A 23399-nucleotide genomic window follows, 5' to 3' on the forward strand; every position below is an offset into this window, starting at 1 on the left:
CCATTTACCAGCAAATGATAACATTTCGTTCTTCTTCATGGCTACATAAAATTCCATTGTGTATAAATACCACATTTTCTTAATCCATTCATCAGTGGTGGGGCATCTTGGCTGTTTCCATAACTTGGCTATTGTGAATAGTGCTGCAATAAACATGGGGGTGCAGGTGCCTCTGGAGTAACCTGTGTCACATTCTTTTGGGTATATCCCCAAGAGTAGTATTGCTGGATCATATGGTAGATCAATGTTTAGCTTTTTAAGTAGCCTCCAAATTTTTTTCCAGAGTGATTGTACTAGTTTACATTCCCACCAACAGTGTAAGAGGGTTCTTTTTCCCTGCATCCTCACCAACACCTGTTGTTAATGGTGTTGCTGATGATGGCTATTCTAACAGGGGTGAGGTGGAATCTTGGTGTGGTTTTAGTTTGCATTTCCTTCATTGCTAGAGATGGTGAGCCTTGTTTCATGTGTTTTTTGGCCATTTGAATTTCTTCTTTTGAGAAAGTTCTGTTTAGTTCACTTGCCCATTTCTTTATTGGTTCATTAGTTTTGGGAGAATTTAGTTTTTGAAGTTCACTATATATTCTGGTTATCAGTCCTTTGATGTGTAGCTGGCAAATATTTTCTCCCACTCTGTGGATGTTCTCTTCAGTTTAGAGACCATTTCTTTTGTTGAGCAGAAGCTTTTTAGTTTTATGAAGTCCCATTTATCTATGCTATCTCTTAGTTGCTGTGCTGCTGGGGCTCCATCGAGAAATTTCTTGCCTATACCTATTAATTCCAGAGTACTTCCTACTCTTTCCTGTACCAACTTTAGAGTTTGGGGTCTGATATTAAGGTCCTTGATCCATTTTGAGTTAATATTGGTATAGGGTGATAATGGATCTAGTTTCAGTTTTTTTAGTTTTCCCAACAGCTTTTGTTGAAGAGGCTGTCTTTTCTCCATCGTATATTTTTAGCAACTTTGTCAAAAATAAGTTGGGTATAGCTGTGTGGATTCATATCTGAGTCCTCTATTCTTTTCCACTTGTCTTCATGTCTGTTTTGTGCCAGTACCATGCTGTTTTTATTACTATTGCTTTGTAATATAGTTTAAAGTCAGGTATGGTGATACCTCCAGCACTGTTCTTTTTACTGAGTGTTGCCTTGGCTATTCGTCTCTTGTGTAAGAAGTCTCACTTATAGGCAAGATTCAGTTTCATGTTTTTTCCCGTCTTTCAGACCAAACATTTTTTTATTTATAAGGCACTCATTTTAACAGAAAATACATATTCATACTATATCATAATTATCCTTTGCTTATTGTCAGTGCTAAAACTTCATTCCACATTCTGAATCCCTCCAATAACTACTGCTAATTATACTTAAATTAGAAGATGATATGCAGCTAAATATATCTCATCTTTTTATCACTTAACAGAGTTTAATCTCCCCCTTTTTTCTAGAACTATGTGAAAAGAAATCTTCTTCTAGTTTTTTTGTTGTTGTTTTTAGAAAGTTTAGTGTACTGATGTTTTAGCTTGTTCAAATTTGATAATAGGAACATACATGTATATTTTCTTGGGCACTTTTCTTTCCTTCCCTTTTCCTTCCTTTCTTCCTTTCTTTTACCTCCTTTGCTAAATTTATTCTTATGTATTTAAATTTTTGGAGCTATTGTGAATGGTGTTGTTTTCTTGATTTCTTTATCAGATTATTGTTTGTGTATAGAAATGCTGCTGATTTGTATATATTGATTTGGTATCTTGCTACTTTGCTGAACAGGCTTATGAGATCTAAGAGTTTTTTGGTCTAGTTTTCAGAGTCTTTCTGGTATAGGATCATATCACTTGCAAATAGGGACAATTTGACTTCTTCCTTCCCTGTTTGAATCCCTTGTATTTCTTTCTCCTGTCTTATTGCTCTGGCTAGAAATTCCAGCACTTTATTCAATAAGAGTGGAAAGAGTGGACAACCTTGCCTCGTTCCTGATTTTGAAGGAAATGGTTTCAGTTTTTCCCCATGTAGTATGATGTTGGCTGTAGGTTTTTCATATACTGCTTTTATAACGTTGAGTAATGAGCCTTCTATTCCTGGTTTCTTCAGAGCTTTTATCAGGAAAGGATGTTGAATTTTGTCAAAGTCTTCCTGAGTTCCTTGATTTCCTGAGTTGCTTTTTGTCCTGCATTCTGTTTTTGTGTCAGCAAACTTTTCTGAACATGTATTTTGACAAGGCTGATAATAGCTGTTGCAAGTATCAAAATAAATAAGATGTGATTGACTCTGAAGCACAAAATACAATTCTTATATGTCTAATTTGGCATTGTTACAATGTTTTACATTAACATGATATTGTATTATTAAATTATTAACTACATTTCCAAAAACTACTTGTTTAATTATTTTTGTTATTCTAATATTCAAGTTTCTGAGTAAACAAACACACACACATACAAATCTTTTTGTGTCTGTGATTTGTGTTTGATATACTGAGTTTGTATCCCCTTAAAACTGTTATGTTGAATTTCTAACTCACAATGTGAAGTTATTAGGAAGTGAAGCCTTTTGGTGTTTAGGTCCTGAGGGCAGAGTTCTCAGGAATGGCATTGGTGTTCTTGCATCAGAGGTCTATGACAGCTCCCTTCCTCATCTTCCATGAGAGAACAAAACAAGAAAATGACCAAGAACCAGGAAGTGAGCTTTCACCAGACACCAAACATGCCACTGATTTTGGCCTTCCCAGCTTTCAGAACTGTGAGATATAAATTTCTGTTGATTATAAGCAGCCCAAACAGATTAAGATGGCATGTGTACATATGTCTGTACACAAAGGAAAAAAATGGAATTATTTCATTTGTCTTTAAGATTAATCTTGGAAGATGGTATAAAGACATGAAATTCAGAACGTGAAGTTCCATAAAACTAATTCAGCCTGGGATACTGGCTATGGTTTAAAATGGTGACAGTATGACTAAATTATGGGCAATGCTTTAATAGAATTCTGTGGCCTTAAAACACATTTTAGCTGAGAATATAATTAGAATAAATGTTACAGTTAATTTACTTAATTTTAAAAAGTTATCCTTGGTCATTCTTATGATCTTACTAATCTATAAATTGGTTAGATTTTAGAAATTAAATCATTAATAGAACTTGGTCAAATTTATAACAATATTTGAGTCATAGAAAAATCCTCTAGAAAGAATCAAAAACTTTGAAATTTGTTCAATGCTCAAATGTAGTCTAATGAGCTCATGTGCAAAATGAATAATAAAAGACGATATTGGGCTAAACAGAATTTTATTGTTCCCTTTCTGTTTTGGCTTCACTGTTTCACCTAAATTATTGTTTGAACCTGCATTGTCCTCTAAAACTCATGTGTTTGTTATAGGCATGTTTGGCAGTTGATTGGCTTCTGTAAGGTAACTGGATCTTGAGGGCTCTGCTCATATAAGTAGATTTGTGCATTGATGAACTCATTAATTAATGCCATTATCAGGAGGTGGTGGAACCTAGGAGATGGGGCCTAGTTGAAACAAGTAGGTCACTGAAGGTGTTCTCTGGAGGGGTATAGTTTGTCCCTGGAAATTGCTATCTCACTTTCTTTGCTTACTGGCCTCCATGAAGTGAGAAGACTCTTCTGCCACATTCTTTCTCTACCACTATGTTCTGCCTTACTATAGGTTCAAAGCAATGGAGCCAGCTGACCATAGATTGAAACATCTAACACCATGCTTCCAAATAAATCTTTCCTCCTTTAAGTTGCTTTCTCTAATATTTTGTTACAGTGACAGAAAGCTAACTAACACCACTGCTTTCCATATTTTCCTGAAACAAATTATGGCCAGATTTCATTTTCATAATTTGCTGAAATGTGAAGCATGACTTTGTTTACTATGTGAAAAATTATTTTGTCTGTTCCTTATGCAAATATGTCAAATAATAGAAGCAATGTGTGAACATTTATATTAACTGGCATCACTACCAATTGATACAAGTAAATAAAGTTTCTTTATGCTGTATTTTGCTCAATTGGCACATAAATAGTACTAAATTTTCACATTTCACTTTTAAAATGTGTCATTTTGGCCACAGTTTACATGTGATATTATCATTTATTTTTATTTAAAGGAAAGATATCATAGGAAAAATAAGGAACATATGAAGCACATGTTAAAATTGACCCATGGTGTCCAATTGCTACAGTTAAAATTGACTGAAAGCAGAATTTTTACAATATTTGTATCAGAATATGAACTTTCCTAAAATGGAGAGATTATCGTTTATAAAGTATGTGTGTCTGTTTTGTGATAGTTTTCAAATGTAATCATTTACTAACTTTAACTCTGTTAAAAAACAAAGAGTACCTTATATAACAAAGTACCTGGTGTTATGTTCCTTATTGGTGTCTATGTTCTAGTTATACTTCTTGCCTGAACCCTATGAGGCAGGCACAGTTTCAGGTTGCAAACAAAGCAATCAAATTGCTGTTTCCATGGGACCTACCCTCCAATGAGAAAAGAGAAAAAGAGGGCATCTAACATGAAAAAAACCATTTGAGGAGATAAAGACAGGCTGCATCATGGGGCTAATGATGAGGTTTCTCTGGAGAGATGGTAAGGTATGAGAAGACATGGATCAGTCATCTGGGCAAAAACAGGCAGCATATACCCCATGATTCAGTACATTGTTCTGTGTTTTAAAAAGCCATGAGAAAGAATTTGACTGATTTTGACATAAAGAAATAATTAATGAGAATGTAGACATGTTTAACCTGATATAAATATTATACAACATACTCTTTTATCCAAACATCATCTGTTACCTCATCAGCATGTATGGTTTTTATATTTTAATATGTGAGTTAAAATAAATTTAATTAAAATAAGAAAAACTCTAACCAGTAAAATAGATCTATCACATGGAATTCTTTGTTATTGTCCTCCAAAGTTTCTGTCCTCATATTCTTATCTACCTCAGTGATGGTAACTCCACTCAATTTTCTAGTTTCCCAGGCCCAAATCCTCATTAACTACTCTTTTTCTTTTTATATCTCACCTATTCACCCATCACATGTGCTCTATCTTCAAAATATATGTACCAATACCTCTTGTTCCAAGCAATCATAACTCTCACCTACATTATTCCAGTAGCCACCTTAGGGTCTCCCTGCTTCTGGCCTTGAACCATTTGTACTCTATTTCAACACTGTAATCAAATGATGTTTGAAATAATGCAAGTGATTTCTTATTCTTTTTTGTGCAAATCCCCTTATTGCTTCCCCTGTTACACTAGATGCAAATTTTTTTCAAGAACCGATGAAGCATTAAGCAATGTGGATATCCTGTCGCTTCTCTAACCTCATCTCCTTCTACTGCCATCCTAGCTGGTTCCACTGTGATCACATTCTCCTACCTGATTTTGTTGGAAAATGGCCAGGCATGTGCACATCTTGCAACCTTTGTTGTGAAAAGCTTCTGCTGGAAAAAGTCTTCCCTGAAACTACTGCATTGCTGGCTTCTCTTCTTCTTTATTTCCATTTTAAAGTTCCTTTCCTACCAAATATCACAAATCTCCCTTGCCCGGAGTTGGCCAAAATGGAGTTTAAGAGCATAGCTCTCCAGATTGTCAAGTTAGTCTATTTTCTGTCACTAGTCACTGGTTTGAGTACCATGGCTACCTTTACTTCAGACAAGGCTGCTACAAATTTTGAGTCCCCTGGACTCCCTCACATTTAATAATTCACTAATCCACTCATTGACCTCACTAAAACTCTATAATTACAATTGTAGTTGTATTATAGCAAATGAATATAAATCAGAACCTCCCAAAGAAGAGACAGAGAAGGCAGAATAGTGCCTAGGCAATTCCAAACACAAAGCTTCTGTCTTCAGACATTCTTGATCCTCAGTGGCATCAATGATGGCAGTGCACACGTTTGGTATCATCAATCCAGAGAGGCCACACTGTTCATTGGATTTCATTATATGGCATGATTGATTGAATTGTTGCTCATGTGTTGAGGCTCAATCTTCCACCCCCTCTCTTCCTGAGGCACCAGGCTATCACAAGCATGGAAGTATCAGATCTCTATTCACACATTTAATCCTTCCGGGAGAGCCAATTTTCAGTGTGGCCAGCCCCACTATGAGTCATCTCATTAGCCAAAATTATCAGGTGGCCATGATGAGCCATCTTGTTAGTATTAACTCTCAGGTATAATGTGCAACTTCAAACATGAGAGGTTATGTTTGAGGGATAAATGCCAATAAAATATGTGAAACATAAAATAGTTGATCTTATAGAAGTTGATTCTGAAATGATGGTACCAGTGGCTGGGGAAAGAAGGAAGAAGGAGAGATAGGCAAGAACTGATCAAGGAGTACTAAGTTATGGTTACATAGGATGAAGTGGCTCTTGTGTAGTAATTTACAGTAGGGTGACTATAGATATTAATTCCTTACTGTGCATCTCCAAAAGCTAGAGGAAAGTATTTTCACCATGTAGAAATGACAGATGTTTAAGGAGATAGATATATTTAACCTGATTTAAACTTTACACCATGTGTTAAAATATCATATGACACCCCATTAATATGAATAATTTTTATTTTGTGTATCAGTTTAAAAATATTAAATAGGCCAAAGTCTTGATTATACTACCCTACCTACAATACCCTCTACACATTGATGCTCCCTTGGATTCACTGCTATCCAAATTCCTCAGTTTTTTATCATCTCAAGTACCTATTACTATGTAATGCATTAAATATTTTTATTGATGTTGTTTATTATCAATATCTCTTATACTTGAAAATTTTTAAATTCAAGAATTTTTATTTTGTCTCTTTAATTTCCTGTGAGTCCAATAAATAATATCTGACATAGTTCATACTTTACAAAAATTTGTTGCACTAATGTATGATTTTGATTTCTAAAGTATACTTCTCTTACATTCCCTCCATTCCTTAAGTTAGAAATGTAATTAGCACTATTATAACATGAAATATAAATTCATCAGTATTTTTATATTAGTATATTTAAGATATTACTGTCACTAGTCCTCTTGGGAACAGTGAAATACTTCAATTGGCTTTTATAACTACTAACCATGGTTTCATTTTACTAGATTTTATAACATATCATAATACATTCACTTTAAAATCAACTATACAAGTCAATTGAAAATAAGTTTCTTACATTATAAATTATAAGTTCTTAAGGAAAATGATAATTTCCATGTTAAGATTGGATAGGCGCAATTGAGGTTCTATAATTCCAACAAAACATTCATTTGCAACTAAGTGCATACTTCTTATTAGGACACCTTATGTCAATTCATGGTATTTTTGTTAATCTAGTCACAAAATGACTTGTTAAATATCTGCCCAAGTATCAATGACAGGAAGATAATTTTTTTGTAACACAGATGTCAAGAAGACAATTTCTGCCTTTTTTGGTTAAGTAGGGTATGTCTCACAGTCTTTCAAACCTACATAAGAGAAAAATTATAATAGATGATCTTTTGAACCATTTTGGTATGTCAAAAAGTATGAAAAAGAACCTGGTAATAAAATAAAGCAGAGTCTTTTCTATTTTTTGAAATACTTTAGGAATAAGCACTTTGAAGTCTATTTTGTGACAAAAGCAAAAATGTTTTGAAGAAATAACACACTCGAGATGTTTAAATGACTCTTAAAATTTTGAGATTGGGATTATATAGTGTTCTGGAATTGTAGATCTGTGAAATATGCTGTATTTCACAATAGGAAGAGAATTGTATCTCTTTATAAATTTTAAGTTCTTAGGAGATTTCTTCAAATTATAGATTCAAGTGCTCTGTCACTTCAATAACTACTTCAATCATGTTTTTGAAACTGTCTGCAGCCATAGGCAAAGGAATTTTATTATCTCTGAATGACAGTTTGGAATGTCATAAGTTATTTCATATGACAAAGTTTGCTAAATGAACTCAGGTATTGCCATTAGTGCATTGCTCTTGAACTCAAGTATAAATCAGCTCTGTTTAAGTCACCATTTGCAAAAGCCAAAAATGAATGTGCTGTTAAAATGGTGCCATAAGTTAATTAGAGTGGAATTAGAAGGAAAGTGGGCAATTTAGGAACATAAGAATTGCTGTACTGAATCAGACCATTGGTTCTCCTGCCTTAATATCCAACCTCCAACAGCTGCACTTGTTAGTTTCTACAGCCTGAAAGGAAAAGAACTGCATCAATTCTCTTAGACAATTGTACCATCTGTGTTCTAAAGAAATTTTCTTCTTGACCTCTCTCAAATAATACCCTAAAGCAGGAGGTTTCAATTCTACCACCGTTTAGCATGAACAGTTCTGGTTATTAACAATCCTTATTAAATCATCCAATTGTAACATAACATCAACTAGTCCATCAGGAAGCTGTTTGTATCTAAAACTCCTGAAGTCATGGATGATATGCCTGCTTCTATGACAATATGAATTTATTGTGCTTTATCTGTGTAAGTTCCTGGAGGTAAAACCTGCCTCTAGATAAACTTGTTGATGAATGTCTGCTTTTCTTCCAATTTCTATTGTGTTGAGACTCCCTCTCCACCTCAAACATTATCTTGTATGTACTTACACTACTCCCAAATTTCTATGTATTAATAATTTACAGATGCTATATATGAACAACGAATTTTGTGTGCTGAACTTTTAGAAAAATCTGCTGGGAGTTTTTCTTATATGATTTTGCTTAACATATTAGCTAAAAGAAAGGAATAGATCTCTCATCTTTATCATAAACTTCATTCATCTGTTTATGATAGAAGTACACGCAACTACCCACAAAGTAGTCAGGTCAATGTTTCTAAATGAGTGCCTTTGCAGTAGTCTTTTTTTGTTGTCAAAAATCCCTGAAGAACAAGCTAAAGTCTAAACCACTTTCCTAGGCTGTCAGATGTTAATGTGATAACACAAATTTTATGAATCTGTAACTCCAATAATTACTTCTAGAGAATAGTTTTTCATCGTTAAATTTAATTAAGAAGCAGTTTCCTTATTTATTTCTATATTAATTCTGTTACCTCTCCCTACTTATCTTTCCGGTTCTGTTCTGTATTTCTTCTCCTTACATCAACCAGAATCCCATTCTTTTGGGTGACTTCCTTTTGAATATGCAGTGATGCCTGTTTCTTTTGACAATTTCTGTCCTTTTATTTAACTTGGATATATTGCATTGTCAATTCTTTGTTTCCATGGATGTTTTTGCTGGTGAATTCCCTGAGGGAAATAATATGTCCCAAATATATTTGTATCAGTAGATCCCAGCTTAGTATTTAACTCATAATAATAATTGCATTTCCATTTATGTAACCTCAGTAATATTTATGGAATGCCACAAAGTTACAAACAAGCTTAAAATATTAAAAAATATAGTCAATTGTTATTTATTTTAAAATTAGAATCATCTATATAAGATATCAGCAAAAAAGATAATATGAAGTTTCTGAACTAAGCCATGAGATTAGGAAATAAAAGAGTTTTAAGAACTTATAGCTAGAGCAGAGGCAAAGAAGTTAAATAGAGGCAGGAATTACAGTGCATAGTCACTAATTCCTCTTGGCTGGTTTGTGAATAGAACATTATTCTGGGAATAAGCTCAGAAATGTGACCTAAATCCTGCATTTTACCTTGATCTGAACCCAGGTGGGAATTACTGAGGAATTTTTAATTAGTTAGCCATAGAAAGATTAAGATGATACTAAAAGTCAGGTGTAGTAATTTCCTAGAATAACAGAATCATTATATAATAAGATAAGTGGTCAGTCCCAAATTCAGGCAGAACTGACAAGAATAAGGGAAATGAAATTGATGTAAGACACTGAGTAGGTGCTAAGATAAATTGTGAAGAGGATGCATCTGGGATAAAAGAAAAAAATGGAATAAAATTACACTGCCTTTGTGAGTATATTTCAGTACAAATCATGAAATATTTTATTGAAATTGAAAAATGTTTTTATCCTTGTATGCTATATTGTTTCAAGGTACTCAATATTCTCAAAGCAGTTGATATATACTTGAAATCATCAAAATATATCAGTATTTTTGGAATTGTTTAAAAGTTCTTGTTAACAGTTTTTAAAACATAATACTTTTTTCTAACAATGACTTCAAAAGAATTATAATGTCTCTAATTATTTAGACATCCAAATGGGACCCAGAGCAATAGCACAGGATGGCCAGTCTTCAAAAGTACTGAACAAAAATACCTATCCTTGAACACAGAGTCACCAAGAATACACATGAAACCACGTACTCAACAGTGCCGATTCTGGAAGTTATTTTTTCCCAAAGTCTTGGAAATGACAGGTGTGTGTGTGTTTTTTAAACATTTGGTTAATCAATTGTGTACCATGTAAGTGAAAGAAAAGATAGAGTACTTAAGATATGGTGTTAATATACACACCTATGCTTTATAGTTACTTGATTTCAGTGAGTTCATTATTTTATCAGTTTTCTTCTATGAAGTTTACATGTGTTTTGATCACTTACTGTGTGAATAACATTTTATTAAAAAGGAAAAAAACCAAAATTTCCTCCCAGAGAAACATAGACTCTAAATGGTGTCCTGCCTACTCTTCAGCTGATCCTTGAGAAATTAATTAGTGGATAAATGTGTAAATGGATATACAAAATCAAAAAATGAATAGAACTAAAAATTAAGTACTCAAAAATAGATAAAAACAAATTTATTGATAAATAGTAAGGCTTGGCATCTAAGAAGGAAAGTTTCAAAATTTGCATATGAAAATTCAGGAATGCACTCATAGATGTACCTATAAATTGACCAATATCATAAACAATAATTTCATTAGCTAGTCCTCAGAGTGTGATGACTTAAAGCTATATAAGGAAATGCTAGGAAAATTGTTTCAGAGTAGCATATTATTTCAATTGTAAATATTATTTATTAAATACTTCAATCAACTTAAGGAAATTTTAAAGAAAACATATCATCTAACTTTGATGATCTTGGAGAAAACCGACACATATTCAAACCACTGCCTAGTTTTAAAATACACGTCATTTTTATATTCACTTAGTCCTTTTTTGATATTTTTTATTGTTGTGCTGGATAGGGGTGCATGTGGCATTTACAAAAATTCTTATAATGTAACAACTATGTCATACTTGAATTCACCTCCTCCGAAACTCCTTATCCCCTTTCTCCCATTCCTGAAATAGTTTCAAAGCATATCATTTTTATATTTACATACATGTTCACACAATATTTGTACCATATTCACCCTCCTACATCCTTTTTCTGCCACCTCCCCCTTCCCACTGGTACACATCTATTTTCAACTTTTAAATTTTTATTTTTTAAAAAAAGTTATTGTTGTCCTGGGGGTGCACTGTGACATTTACAAAAGTTATTGCAATATATTATAGTTGAATTCACCCCCTCTATCATTCTCCTTTATCCCCCATCCCCATTCCTGAAATACTTTAAACAGGTCTCATTTTCAAAAAGTAACCAACTTGCAGTCACCGGACACTGCTGGCCAGTTCCACCATTCTGATTGCCATAACTTTGTGTTGTTCAGACTGTGTATCTCAAAACAGTGTATGCTTTTATTTTCTTGTTTAGAAAATTTGGGAGTTATTTTCAGACAAATAAAAACATCTCAAAGATTCAATAAACTGTATAATATGCCTTTTGATTAACAGACTTTACTCACCAAAATTATAATTGTGTACTCCATCTGTTTGGGAGATGTTTCTGTGTAGCAGTGCTCTGTGTATTACCAAAAGCTGTGTGATAAGTATATGACCAGAGTTGGGTCTCAGAACCCCTTGGCAGAACAACAGTGCAGACCTTGAATCCACTGGGTATGAATAACAATTAGGTAGCTCATTTAATTTTCTGACCTCCAAACAAATACCATTTAACATATAACAGACCGCATATTCTTAAATTGTTATTTTAAAATATTCTTAAATGAGATGGTATTAATTTATAGGAAAATAAATAAAGGGAGAATGCAGAGGTGATCATAATTTGTATTTATTGCAAGCTAAACTTGGTTGTGGTTTAGACACAAGTGATCTATGGCAATTTCTTTATTAATTAAATAAAATTGAGTACCAGTCATTTTTCAAGATAAAATTCAAAAATCTCTATCTCTAAGTACTTATCTGCCACAAAACATTTTTCATAAATAAATTCCAAAATTTGGGGCCAGCTGCTGCTGCTTCTACCAATGCCTCACAGTTACCTACATGAACAACAGTAAAGTTACAGAAATGCCATAACTGGGTCTGGACTGCCACCATGTTAAGGGTTCTTCCAGTGTGTCTTCAGATATGATTTTATATTTTAACATAGTTTTCAAAATGCTTTCTCCCCCAAATCTTTTCATACTAAAGATATTTTGTAAATTCCAAAGTAAATGCAGACATGATTGTTGTAACACCAACCATGAATTTAAAAAACTGATCCATTTAAACAATCAATTTGAAGTTGCATGTATTAGATTTTGTAAATAAGCAATGTAGGGGGATTAGAAAGCAATAAAAATACCTTGTATTTTTTGGCTCTCAAAACTGAATATTTTATCTTTAATGTTTTAAAAATTGGTGTTACTTACATACCTAAACTAAACTTTTTCTGGGATACTTTAAATGTTGGTCTATAATCAAAGAAAAATTTCAAAGATTTATTACTTACTTTCTTTCTTAAGAGAGTGAGAGGGGGAGGGAGAGGATGGGGGGGAGGGGAGAGAAATGACCCAAACAATGTACACACATGTGAATAAATGAATAATGAGAATTTTTTTAAAAGAATAAATATTTAGTACACTTTAGATGGACATGCAAGAAGCCTTATAAGTACCACTTCAGTTGTAGTTTACACTCAGCAATAAATGTTCTCAAGTAAAATGATTCTTAAGACTTGTTTAAACATGTGAATTCTAGCACTTCACTTCCAGGCTGTACTTCAGCCTATATCTATGCTGTATTGTACCTGCAAGAAATAAATTTGTAGCATTTGTTTCAAAAGTTATCTGCATCATATTTTCAGGAAGATTACCACTGAAAAGTATCTCATACATGCTTCAAAAAAGAAAAGGATGTAAATCACCCACTAATTGTCATCAATGATATATTTTCAAAAAATGAAAGAATACATTTACTTAAAGGAAAATATTCTTTGACCTTCATATCATTAAAGAAATATGTTAGCTACAATGGTTCCTCTACTGGCCTTTGAATGAATAATGGAATATGTTGCTTGCCAAAACTAAAGAAGACCACCTCTAAATTTAAGAGCTTCGGATGTCTTTTGGATGGGTTACTTTGTATAGTCAGTCACTGCTCTTTGGCAATTAATGAGCAAGAATGACAATCACAGATGTGAGAGTGGAAAAATGATTTCAATAAAAATATCAAAATAGATTTATTTTCTAAATAGGCTTGAAATTTCCATGTATTATTTAAGATAAATCAAACAGAAGATTGTGATATTAATAGTTGAATCAATTAACTATTTATTTCACATTAATAGTACAAGAAGTTTTCATAATACATAACATGAATTTAAAGTACTTCACTCCACTATCTCAACCCACCCTCAAATTATAACAAGTAAAGTAAAATTTGTAATCTACTATAAAAGGAATTATGCATTTCTTAATAATTTTTGTAAATCACTGACAATAGATAAATAAGCATGTGACCAGGAACAAAAGAGATTTTTCAATGAACTCTTGAAAAATGAATTATGCTTTTAATTATTATGCTCATCACAATTCATTACCCATGTAATTGCTTCCTCTAGCTTTACCTCCAGTAGCAATTTTGGGTTGATTCACCTTTCTTGTGTTCTCTCCTGTTTGTGGTCTGAGTGTTTGTGTCCTACTAAAATTCATATGTTGAATTCTTAATCCCTGAGGTTATGGTATTAGAAAGTAGGTCTTTCAGGAGGTGATGAGATCATGAAGGTAGAGATCTCATCAGTGGGATTAATGAAATGTTCTTACTATAAAGGCCTGAGATAACTTTCTAGTTCCTATGTGTGAGGACACACGATGAGATTGCCATCTATGAAGTGGGAACCAAGTGTTCACCAGACATCGGATATGCTGGAACATTCATCTTGGAATTTGCATGTGAGAAATAGGTGTCTGTTCTTTAACAGGCCACTCAGCGTATGGCATTTGTTAAAGCAGCCCAGATGAACTAAACATCCCTTAATTCTCAGTCTGAGTTCCACTCTAAACGTCTTCTTTCTTCTTTATTGGCAAGACAAACACTAATTCTTATTTTTAATGAAAAGCATAAACTTTTAATTTTCAAATGAGAAACAATGCATACAAAACAAAGTTCACAAATATGTGAATTGAAAACATAATGTCAATCAGTTTGTGACCTTACCATTTTCCATGTCACCTCCATGTCTATCCCCTTGTCTTTATCCTGTGAATCACCAGACAAAGATGATTTCATTCTCCTCTTCCACATTCCCCCAAGTCCCACCAAAAGCAGATTAACTCTTACATTCAGGAAATACTTTGTGCTATTTGAATAATTTAAAAGTAGTTAAATCATTCATACAATTGAGTTGGTTACAAATAACAATTAAAGTAATTGATAAGAAAAGCTGAATAGGAAAGCTGAATAATAATCATTGCAAATAGGTTGCATGTATCTAGATGCATATATAAACAGTTTTAAAATATATTCATGTTTATATGTATAAACTTATTGAATTTATGTCCTAAGATTCCTATCCTTCCTATAAAGGAGTATTCTTTTCCAAACAATATTCAGGTCAAAACTATGAGTTGCTGAATATATTTATGTACATTCTGTCATGAATATTCATGGTTTCTACATATATTTACTACTCCATTGGGCAATTATTTTTAAGGAAACAAAAACTTCATTATTTATCATTTTTCATAACACACAATATTAGTTAATAACCTTCCAGAATTTAACTTTATTCTTGACTACTTATTTATTCTTTACAAAATTTTAAGAGTTTCTTTATCTGGAGACTTTAAAATGTACTTTTATCTGTATTAGGAGATTAATATGGTAGCAAAATTATACATTAGGATGAGTAATACTGATATAACTCCAGCCTTAAGATATCCTAGAGGACTTGAAATTTGTCCTAGAGGACTTTTGGGGTAGGGGGTTGTGAATGACTGGTAGAAGAAGAATATTTCATCTGAAATTAACATTTTTTAAGATTAATAAAAGCATATATAAAATGTTGATTAATTTCAATAAAAATAAGTTATCCTAAATAAACTACTCATGAAAACATGAATAATATGGAAAGAGGAAAATAATTGCTAAACAACTGGACTTTTGTAGTGGGTTTGATTGGATTATGTTTCCTAGGTAGCTAGCAGCTAACAAATTTCTGAACATTTTTAGGAAATGTTTTCACATGTATACCAAAATGCCTGGCAGGAATATAATTTTTTTTCTTCACTTTTTCATTAATTCATTTGATAAAACTTTAAGGTGTTTATACTCTGTTACTGTGTTCTAGGAACTGCATTGGTAGATAATAGAGATATTCAAATAGAAGTGACCATCTATTCACTCACAGTGAGGTAGTGGAATCAGGGTCCAGGATCATTGAAAGTTTTTAAGGAAAGATGCCTGCACTGAATCTTAATATGAAGGCAAAGTGGAGAGAAACTAGATAAGCAGGACCAGAGTGAAATGTCTGTGCGTCATGCTAATGAGTTTAAATTCTATCTTAAGCAAAGCCATTTAGTAATTTTAAAAGGAAGGCTGACATGTTCTGGTTATTGATTCATGAATGCATTAGCTTTCACTGCATATGAGAATTTTCTATCTAGTCTACTTAGAGTTGGTGAACTATTACATACCTCATTTCTGAGGTAGTGCAATTCAATCAAAAAACTGCTTTTGTTTGTTGGTTTGTATCAATATACTAGCTTTTTGTTTTTTCATTTTATGTATTTATAATTTGTTCATTTATATTTAGTTTTTCTTTAAAATATTCTAAAACTGTTTTTAATTGTTTCATTTTAAAGTATTTAACATTAAATTTGTTGCTAAATATGTTATTCAAGAAACAATAGAGATGAGTAAAATTCTACAATATTTATTTCTCCTAATATATCTTAAATATTTGAATAGTGATTTTACCTTATATGTTTCAATTTTGATGCTATTTAGAAAAACTGGCTGGAATTGTAAGTTCTGTTAATTTGAAGTTTTTAATCTTATCCATAAATAATTTTTGCTCATTTACTTTTTACCTTGTTTAATTCCATGTCTGTTGTTCATACGGCCAACCCTTATTTTTTCACTTAATTTGTTCTACATATTTGTCTGTGTTCTTCCACTTTTCTCTTTTTTGTGTTACTTTATTTGAGATATATTATTTAAATACATGAATTGAAAACAATGAATAAATAACATTTGCTCCATTGTTGATATCATGAATAAAGTGAACATACTTTTTCTTACATATAATTGGACAGGTTAAACATTGTATAGCATAAATAGAAAGGATATTTTATATATAGTTTTTATAGAAAAACTCAGGAAGTTCAGTCAATTGATTGATACTCCTTCATAAAAAGTATTTCCTAATATATCACAGTCATCATTACTTTTTGTCATTGTCTGAAACAATGTATTTCCATTGGAGAAAAAGAGAAAGTAATACTACTAACAATGACTTTCTAAACATTACCATACTTTCTTTCTTAAAAAGTTGAAGAAAGATGGCAAGGGTTAATCTGTTTTTAAAATATCCCTTGAATATTTTCAAGTGTTGATCAATATTTTCCCTTTAAATTAGTGCTATCCTTCACATTCTTTTTCTATTTTTTGACGTTTGCATTTTTTCCTCTGAGCCACTTTGAAGCTTTTTAAAAATTTTTTTCCCTCCCTTACAAGAATTTTACATGTATGGTGTATTGATTAATGTTGCTATCATCAGTATATTTATAGACTTTTAGAAACATCTGGTTGTAAAGAGAGACATTAGGGCAGGATTGTTATTCCTCGGTGACTGAAGGCATGTTTGTATTCTCTTGTCCTTAACAGCTATTCCATTCTGTTAAAACCCTGTAGATTTTAAGAGTAGAATCCGATAAAATCCCATTTTGGAGCATTGTGTTTGGACATAATTATGATTTTTCTGTTGTGTTTGTGGCAGTGGTAGGGATCAAAACAACAACCTCACACATGCTAAGCATGGACTTTGCCTCTGAGTTTCACCCCAGTTAGGTTTAATTAGTCAACTACAGATCAAATACACTGCCTACTCTAATGATTCTCCTTCTCTCAAATTTTGAATGAGGTGAATCCTTTTTTGTGATGTGCCACCATAAACGAATGTTGCTGGTGGTGATAATAAACGCATTGTCTCATGACTAGGTTTTTTTATCTTCTTGGCAATAAACATGTTAATATGAGTTGAGAAGATAAAGGAGAGAGGGGGAAAGAGCAGAATAAGGGAAAGGAGAAAGAATTTTTAGTTAGGTTTTGGGTATTTTATAACATTCAAACCTTCCATTTCATTATTATGGTACATTCACTTTTCTGGATTTTATTAGAAAATAATTAAATGTTTCATATTTCACTGTATTAGCAGTTCCAACTACTTTTAAAGGAAAAAAATGTATCCAGGTTCACAGAGCCTTGGTGCACTAAAATGTTTTTCAAAATACTGAATTGCATAGATATTTGATCATGACATGTAAGAAATATAAATTTGCATTTATATGAATAAGCAGATTTTGTAACAGTCCATGAACATGAAAAGAAAATTAGTTCCTTTTTGAAAGTTTAAATTTCATGATCTTAATGCTACATTACCAATAATTTGCTTTTTACATCAAAAATTATATTCTTTTTTGAGCTTTAAAGTTCAGTTTTATGTACCATTTAGAAAGATTTAATTATCATTTAAACAAAGTATAAAGGAAAAGTATTTGGTATTATATTTATCCTTTTCACGCTTAGTGCTTTTTGACCATTAAGAATAAAAGCTATATTATTCACAAAAATTATAGTCATTCACTATTTAAAGGCATTTTTACTTAAAAGTGGAAAATTTTAAATAAATTTAAAATTATTTGTCCAATGTCCAAGAATTAAAAACATTCCAAATCTAAATATATCTTAATAAATTACAATGTATATTTTAATGGCACATACGTTTTAAATATTTTGACTTTCATTAGAACTTAAAATGAATCACTAAATGGTCTGTTCCAAATTCATTTTTTTATTTCAAAGTTGTCTAATTACTAAGTATATATTTCAAAAAGCCAGTCCTTAGTTTCAGGATACTTAAAGTTACTTAAAATTTTGCTTTTATTTTAATTGCTAATGCTCAGCCTCTTAAATGTTTTAAAAATAAGAGAACTACAAGTTATAAAATACAGATTTAAGCAATTTATACTCTTATCAATTCTACTTATTTTGGGAACATAAATATATAATTTAGAAGTTTATAATTTTAGAGTTCTAATGTTCACTGGAACTTTAATATTAATCTAATACACTTTTTAAAAAGTCAGGATTTCAAAGTACTTGAAGTGCATAAACTTTTTCTTTAATTCACTGTCTTCCATTGTTCTTCCTAAACACTTCTTTCCCCTGATACATGCATATACTTTGTGAGCTTCATGAAAGCAAAGATTGTCTTAGTCATCTATTTTACAAAGGAATCAATAAACTGACTTCATGTAGTAGACAGCTGAAACAATTAAGCATTGCTTAGAATTAAAATATATTTTAATGAGTATAAAATCTGTATAAACAATAATTACAAAGTTATCACTCATTAATCAATATTTACATAACGAATTTTATCCAAAGTAATGTTCATTGTATTCATCTATATAAATTAGATCTATTTCATGAGTTATTTGCTATGTTGTAAGGAGTCAATTAATGAGAATAACACATATATATCTTCTTGGAAACTAAAGTTTCATATGCAATGTTCTTTGACACAAAGTAATATATAAACTCATTTTTTATTTTACATCTTTTACCTTTTATATACATTTTGTTCATATTTGTATTTTCATATGCTGCATAAAATTTTTATTATAGAAATAGAAGTTGATATATAGCAAAGAATTAAAAATCGCTGTGCAGTATACATGGAGAAAATGGCATGGGTAATCAAAATTATATTTCAGTTAATGTAAACAGAGATTAAAATTTAGATTAATGCAATTTCATCCCTTGTTTTACAGGAAATATTGATGAAGCAGAGCAAGAGTGGAGAGCAGGATTCCATCGCTGGAACAATTACATGAGGGACTGGAAAGATCAATTTAACGATTACACTAGCAAGAAAGAGAGCTGTATGGTCTCTAATTAATAGATTTACCCTTTATAGATGTTCATTTTCCTTTAAATGAAGGCAAAATATCAGTAGCTCTCTCCACACCTCCTAGGAAAGCTATTATGTAGCTGAAACAAAAATGCCAGCAGGAAAATATCGATCTCTCACATCTTTCACTTAGCATTTTACCTAGCATTTCAAAACTCAAATAGCTAGAACATGTTTAATTAAATTTCACAATAGAAAGTCAGACAATTAATTATATGCATATTAATATGTTATGATGCTTCAGTCTCTTTATGAGTAACTAACATCTTTACCTTAAAATTTATGTATTCTGTTTTTAGTCACATATGTATTTTCATTACTATTCATATAAAATTATCTTTCTAGCATAACTTAAATCTTAAAATATTGGATAATATAATTTATAGTGTAATTTCTTCTTCTCATAAATTTATAAATTTAATGTTAATATAAGACATTTTAACAAACATAAAAAATAATTGGCAGCTTTAGTTTTTTTTTCTGTAGAAGCAAGAAAAAATATTAAAGTAAAAGGCTCAGTCTCTTGGAAATACTTTGTATATGTGCAAAATGTTGTTACCAACAGACAAAGTCAAGGTGCATTTCTGTATAATTCAAAAGCATATCAACTGGATCATCATTTCATAGGACTTGTCACATGAAGTAGATTACAGGTGTTCTACACAAATTAGTTAAATTTTCCTAATTATTTATCTTGCAAACCAAATTTTCACATATCAGAGGATCCTACATCAAAAGAAGACACAACTTGCCAAGTGTTGGTGCCTCACACCTATAATCATAGGTATTTGGGAGGCTGAGAATGGGGAGATCTCTGACCCAGGCCAGCTGGAGCAAAATAATTCGTAACATCATATCTCAACAGAAAAAACTGGGTGTAGTGGGGCTGATTGTCATCCCACGTATATGTCGGAAGCATAAAATAGGAGTTTCACAGTCCATGCTGGTCTGGGGAAAAAACAAGAGATCTTATCTCCAAAACAGCAACAGTAACAAAGGCTGGAAATGTGGCTCAAGCCTGTAGAGCACCTATTGAGTTCAAACAAGAGTACTGAAAGAGAGAGAGACAGAGAGAGAGAGAAACCAACTAAAAGAAGACAGAAAGGATTCAGAGATGAGCACTGGAATCCTGGAATAGTTTCCTGTGAAGCTAAAATGGTAGTTCAGAATGGAGAGACTGATAACTCTCTTACCCTTTGTGTGGTGGTTACTTTTAAAAATGATGTACAAAGCCAGAAGATCTACTTAACACTAGCACTTAAATAATATCAAAACTGACTTAGTAGCCAGGTGCCAGTGGCTGATGGCTATAATTCTAGCTATGTGGGAAGCTGAAATTGGACGATTATGGTTCAAGACCAGCCCAGGCAAATAGTTCATGAAACCCTATCTCCAAAAAATACCCAGAAAAAGTAATGGACTGGGTGTGTGGCTAAAGTTCTAGAGTGTCTGCTTTGCAAGTGCTAATCCCTGAGTTCAAACCCTGGTTCCACTGAATAGAAAAAAAAAAGTGAATTGGCTTTTATCACAATTATTTCTAAATTATCATGAACTCTGGGTGATTGGGCTATGGCCATTTGAACAGCAGTTTAAATGCAGGATTCTAATTCAAGGACTCCCAAGTCAAGTGAGAATACTGACGGAGAGAAAGAAATCAGTGTCTCTGAATTTCCTTGGCGATTTGCACTTCAATAGGCTTGTTTTCTAAAAGGTTTAATGTATATAAAATACTAACAGTATGTGTATAACAACTTCAAAAATGTAGCAGAGTTCTTTCTAGAGGCAGAATGTGGGGAGATACAATCTTAGCAGAGCCATGGGAGCTATCATCCAATTTTGGTGATTTTTTTAAGAACATATCTCAAAAATATGAAAAATAATTGCATCTAATGTTATAACAAAACACTAATAGTAAATCAAACCAATATCAGAACATTAGTTTGATTATTTACATAGTGAAAAAATATCCATTTCTTGGACTGATATTCAAAATATTTGTACACATTAAGGTAACAACTCAGATGCTTTAAAATGCCACAATAATTGGTTTTAATTTTCTAAAGTTCAGCTGCTGAAAATTATCAGGATGAAGAGTGTAACCAAAAAGTAAAGTAATTTATTTCTGTCCAATTTGAAACTGAATATAATTTCAGCTGTGACATGTTTAGCACAATATTCTAATAAATAAACCTGCACATTGCTGAGGAAGTGTTGGGGGGCCATTCCAGGGGTTCTTCTCTTTGCTGGGCTTAGGAATAAACTCATGAGACACAAGACACAAAGAGTGCACACACAGGTATATTTATTAGGGACAGAAAAGGCTGCAGCTAAAGAAATGAAGTGGAGCCCTGAAACCCTTAGCTCCCTGCAGTAACAGCAGAAGGACTCTTTTATCTTCTGTCAGAAGGAAGGGGTAGAGGTTTTCTTCTTCCCCCAGCTACATAGTCAGCACCCATCAGCAGTTTATGGTCAGCACCTGTCAGCAGCCTATGGAGGCTATATCCTGTTTTTCACCCTGGTGTTTTATGCCCAGGTACTCCTTTCTGAGGCCCACTTGTGAAACAGCTCCATTGGTTTCGGGAGGTTCAACATTAAGGTACTCCCTGAACTTATTCTTTGTTCTCATGCTGCTGAGACCCAACAAGTCCCCCCTCTGAGAGGGATACCCAACTGCTGTTGGGCTAGGAGCAATGACTCATCTGGTTGCTTCCTGCTGGGAGGGGGCAATGCAGGGAGAGGGGAGCAAAGGTGTCTGTCTCATAAGTGGTCTCCATCAGGCCATGGTAGAAACCAACAAGTTTCTTGTGTTGGAACAGGGGAATATTCCCAGACAAGGAAGTGGAACTTGATCTTGTTCACCAGGCTGTAAAATGACAAGAAGATGGTCACAGACCCTATCATCATTTGGATTGTTTCTTCTTGAATAGCAGCCTTAAATCCTCCAGAGGTTCACAATAGTAGGTCAATGGTGCTGAATGTTGGTCTTCAGGAGTGGGAGTGTCCTGATCTGGAGTCTAATGTTTGGCCAGGAAATATGAATCAAGGAATCTAATCTGGAGACCTTGACACCAGTGCAGGTAGACAATAGAACCACATAGGGCCTCTCCCAGGGGACCTCAGAAAATCCCCAAGAGGCTTGGGGAAGTTTGACCAGGACCATGTTGTCTGGACAGAAGGAAGGAGGGCCTATCCAAAAAGATGAGGGCTGTCTCTAAACCCTTGAGGCAGAACTGTCCAGGTCAATTGTTGTGAGGGGTACTAATGGTTGTGAGGTTGTGGGGGTCTTCAAAGGCAAACAGAGGCTGACTGTCAGGCTGTAGGGAAATGCAGAAGAAAGCATCCTTTAAGTCTAATACCAAGTAATATTGAACTTTGGAGGATATTTGAGCCAATAGAGTATAGGGATTGGGAACAATAGGGTGGAGAGGAATGATTGCTTCATTTATGAACCAGAGATCTTAAAGAAGTCTCCATTTATCTGGTCCTTTTCAGACAACAAGCATAGAAGAATTGTAGGGACTGGAGCAACTGACTAGTACTGCTTGTTTTTTTAGGGAACTAATAATTTTTAAGAGGTCTTGCCATCTTTTGGGCTTTAGGGAATAGTGCTTTTGATGTGGAAACTATGAAGGGTCTCTAAGTCTTATTTGAATTGGAAGGGCCATTTTTTCTCACCCTACAGTTACTCCATCAGTCCATACCATAGGATCTACTTGTTCCTGAAGGGGGGGACAACAAAGATAGTCCCCCTGTTGTAATAACAAAATTTGAGCCTTTAGTTGACATAGTAAATTCCACCCCAGCAAGGGTGCTGGAGTCTCAGGGACTATAAGAAAAGAGTGACAGAAGTGGAGGTCTACCCAAGAGTAGGCCAGAGGCTGGGTGAAATAGTGATCCAGGGGCTGGCCAGATATGCCCCAAACGATAACCTTGTCGTTGGACCAGGGACCAGGAGAAAATCGCAAGACAGAGAAATGGGCTCCACTGTCTAAGAGAAAGATGACCTTTTGCTTCTGCACTGTTATGG

The 23399-nt window shown here is 33.1% G+C and overlaps 1 protein-coding gene across 4 annotated transcripts in view; it reads left to right on the forward strand.

The window, feature by feature from the left end:
• Bche (butyrylcholinesterase) overlaps positions 1-21574 on the forward strand; it is a 92024-nt gene extending 70450 nt beyond the window's left edge. For 3 of the 4 annotated variants that reach the window (XM_020154680.2, XM_074073858.1, XM_074073859.1), the window contains 2 exons: positions 10160-10326; positions 19233-21574. In XM_020154680.2, the coding sequence (XP_020010269.2) occupies positions 10160-10326; positions 19233-19360 (295 nt within the window). In that variant the 3' untranslated portion in view covers positions 19361-21574. The remainder of the gene's footprint in view (positions 1-10159; positions 10327-19232) is intronic. The other variant, XM_074073860.1, reaches the window with a different exon arrangement.
• Positions 21575-23399: the final 1825 nt, after the last annotated feature.

This window comes from Castor canadensis, chromosome 5, assembly GCF_047511655.1.
Source record: "Castor canadensis chromosome 5, mCasCan1.hap1v2, whole genome shotgun sequence".
Taxonomy (NCBI): domain Eukaryota; kingdom Metazoa; phylum Chordata; class Mammalia; order Rodentia; family Castoridae; genus Castor; species Castor canadensis.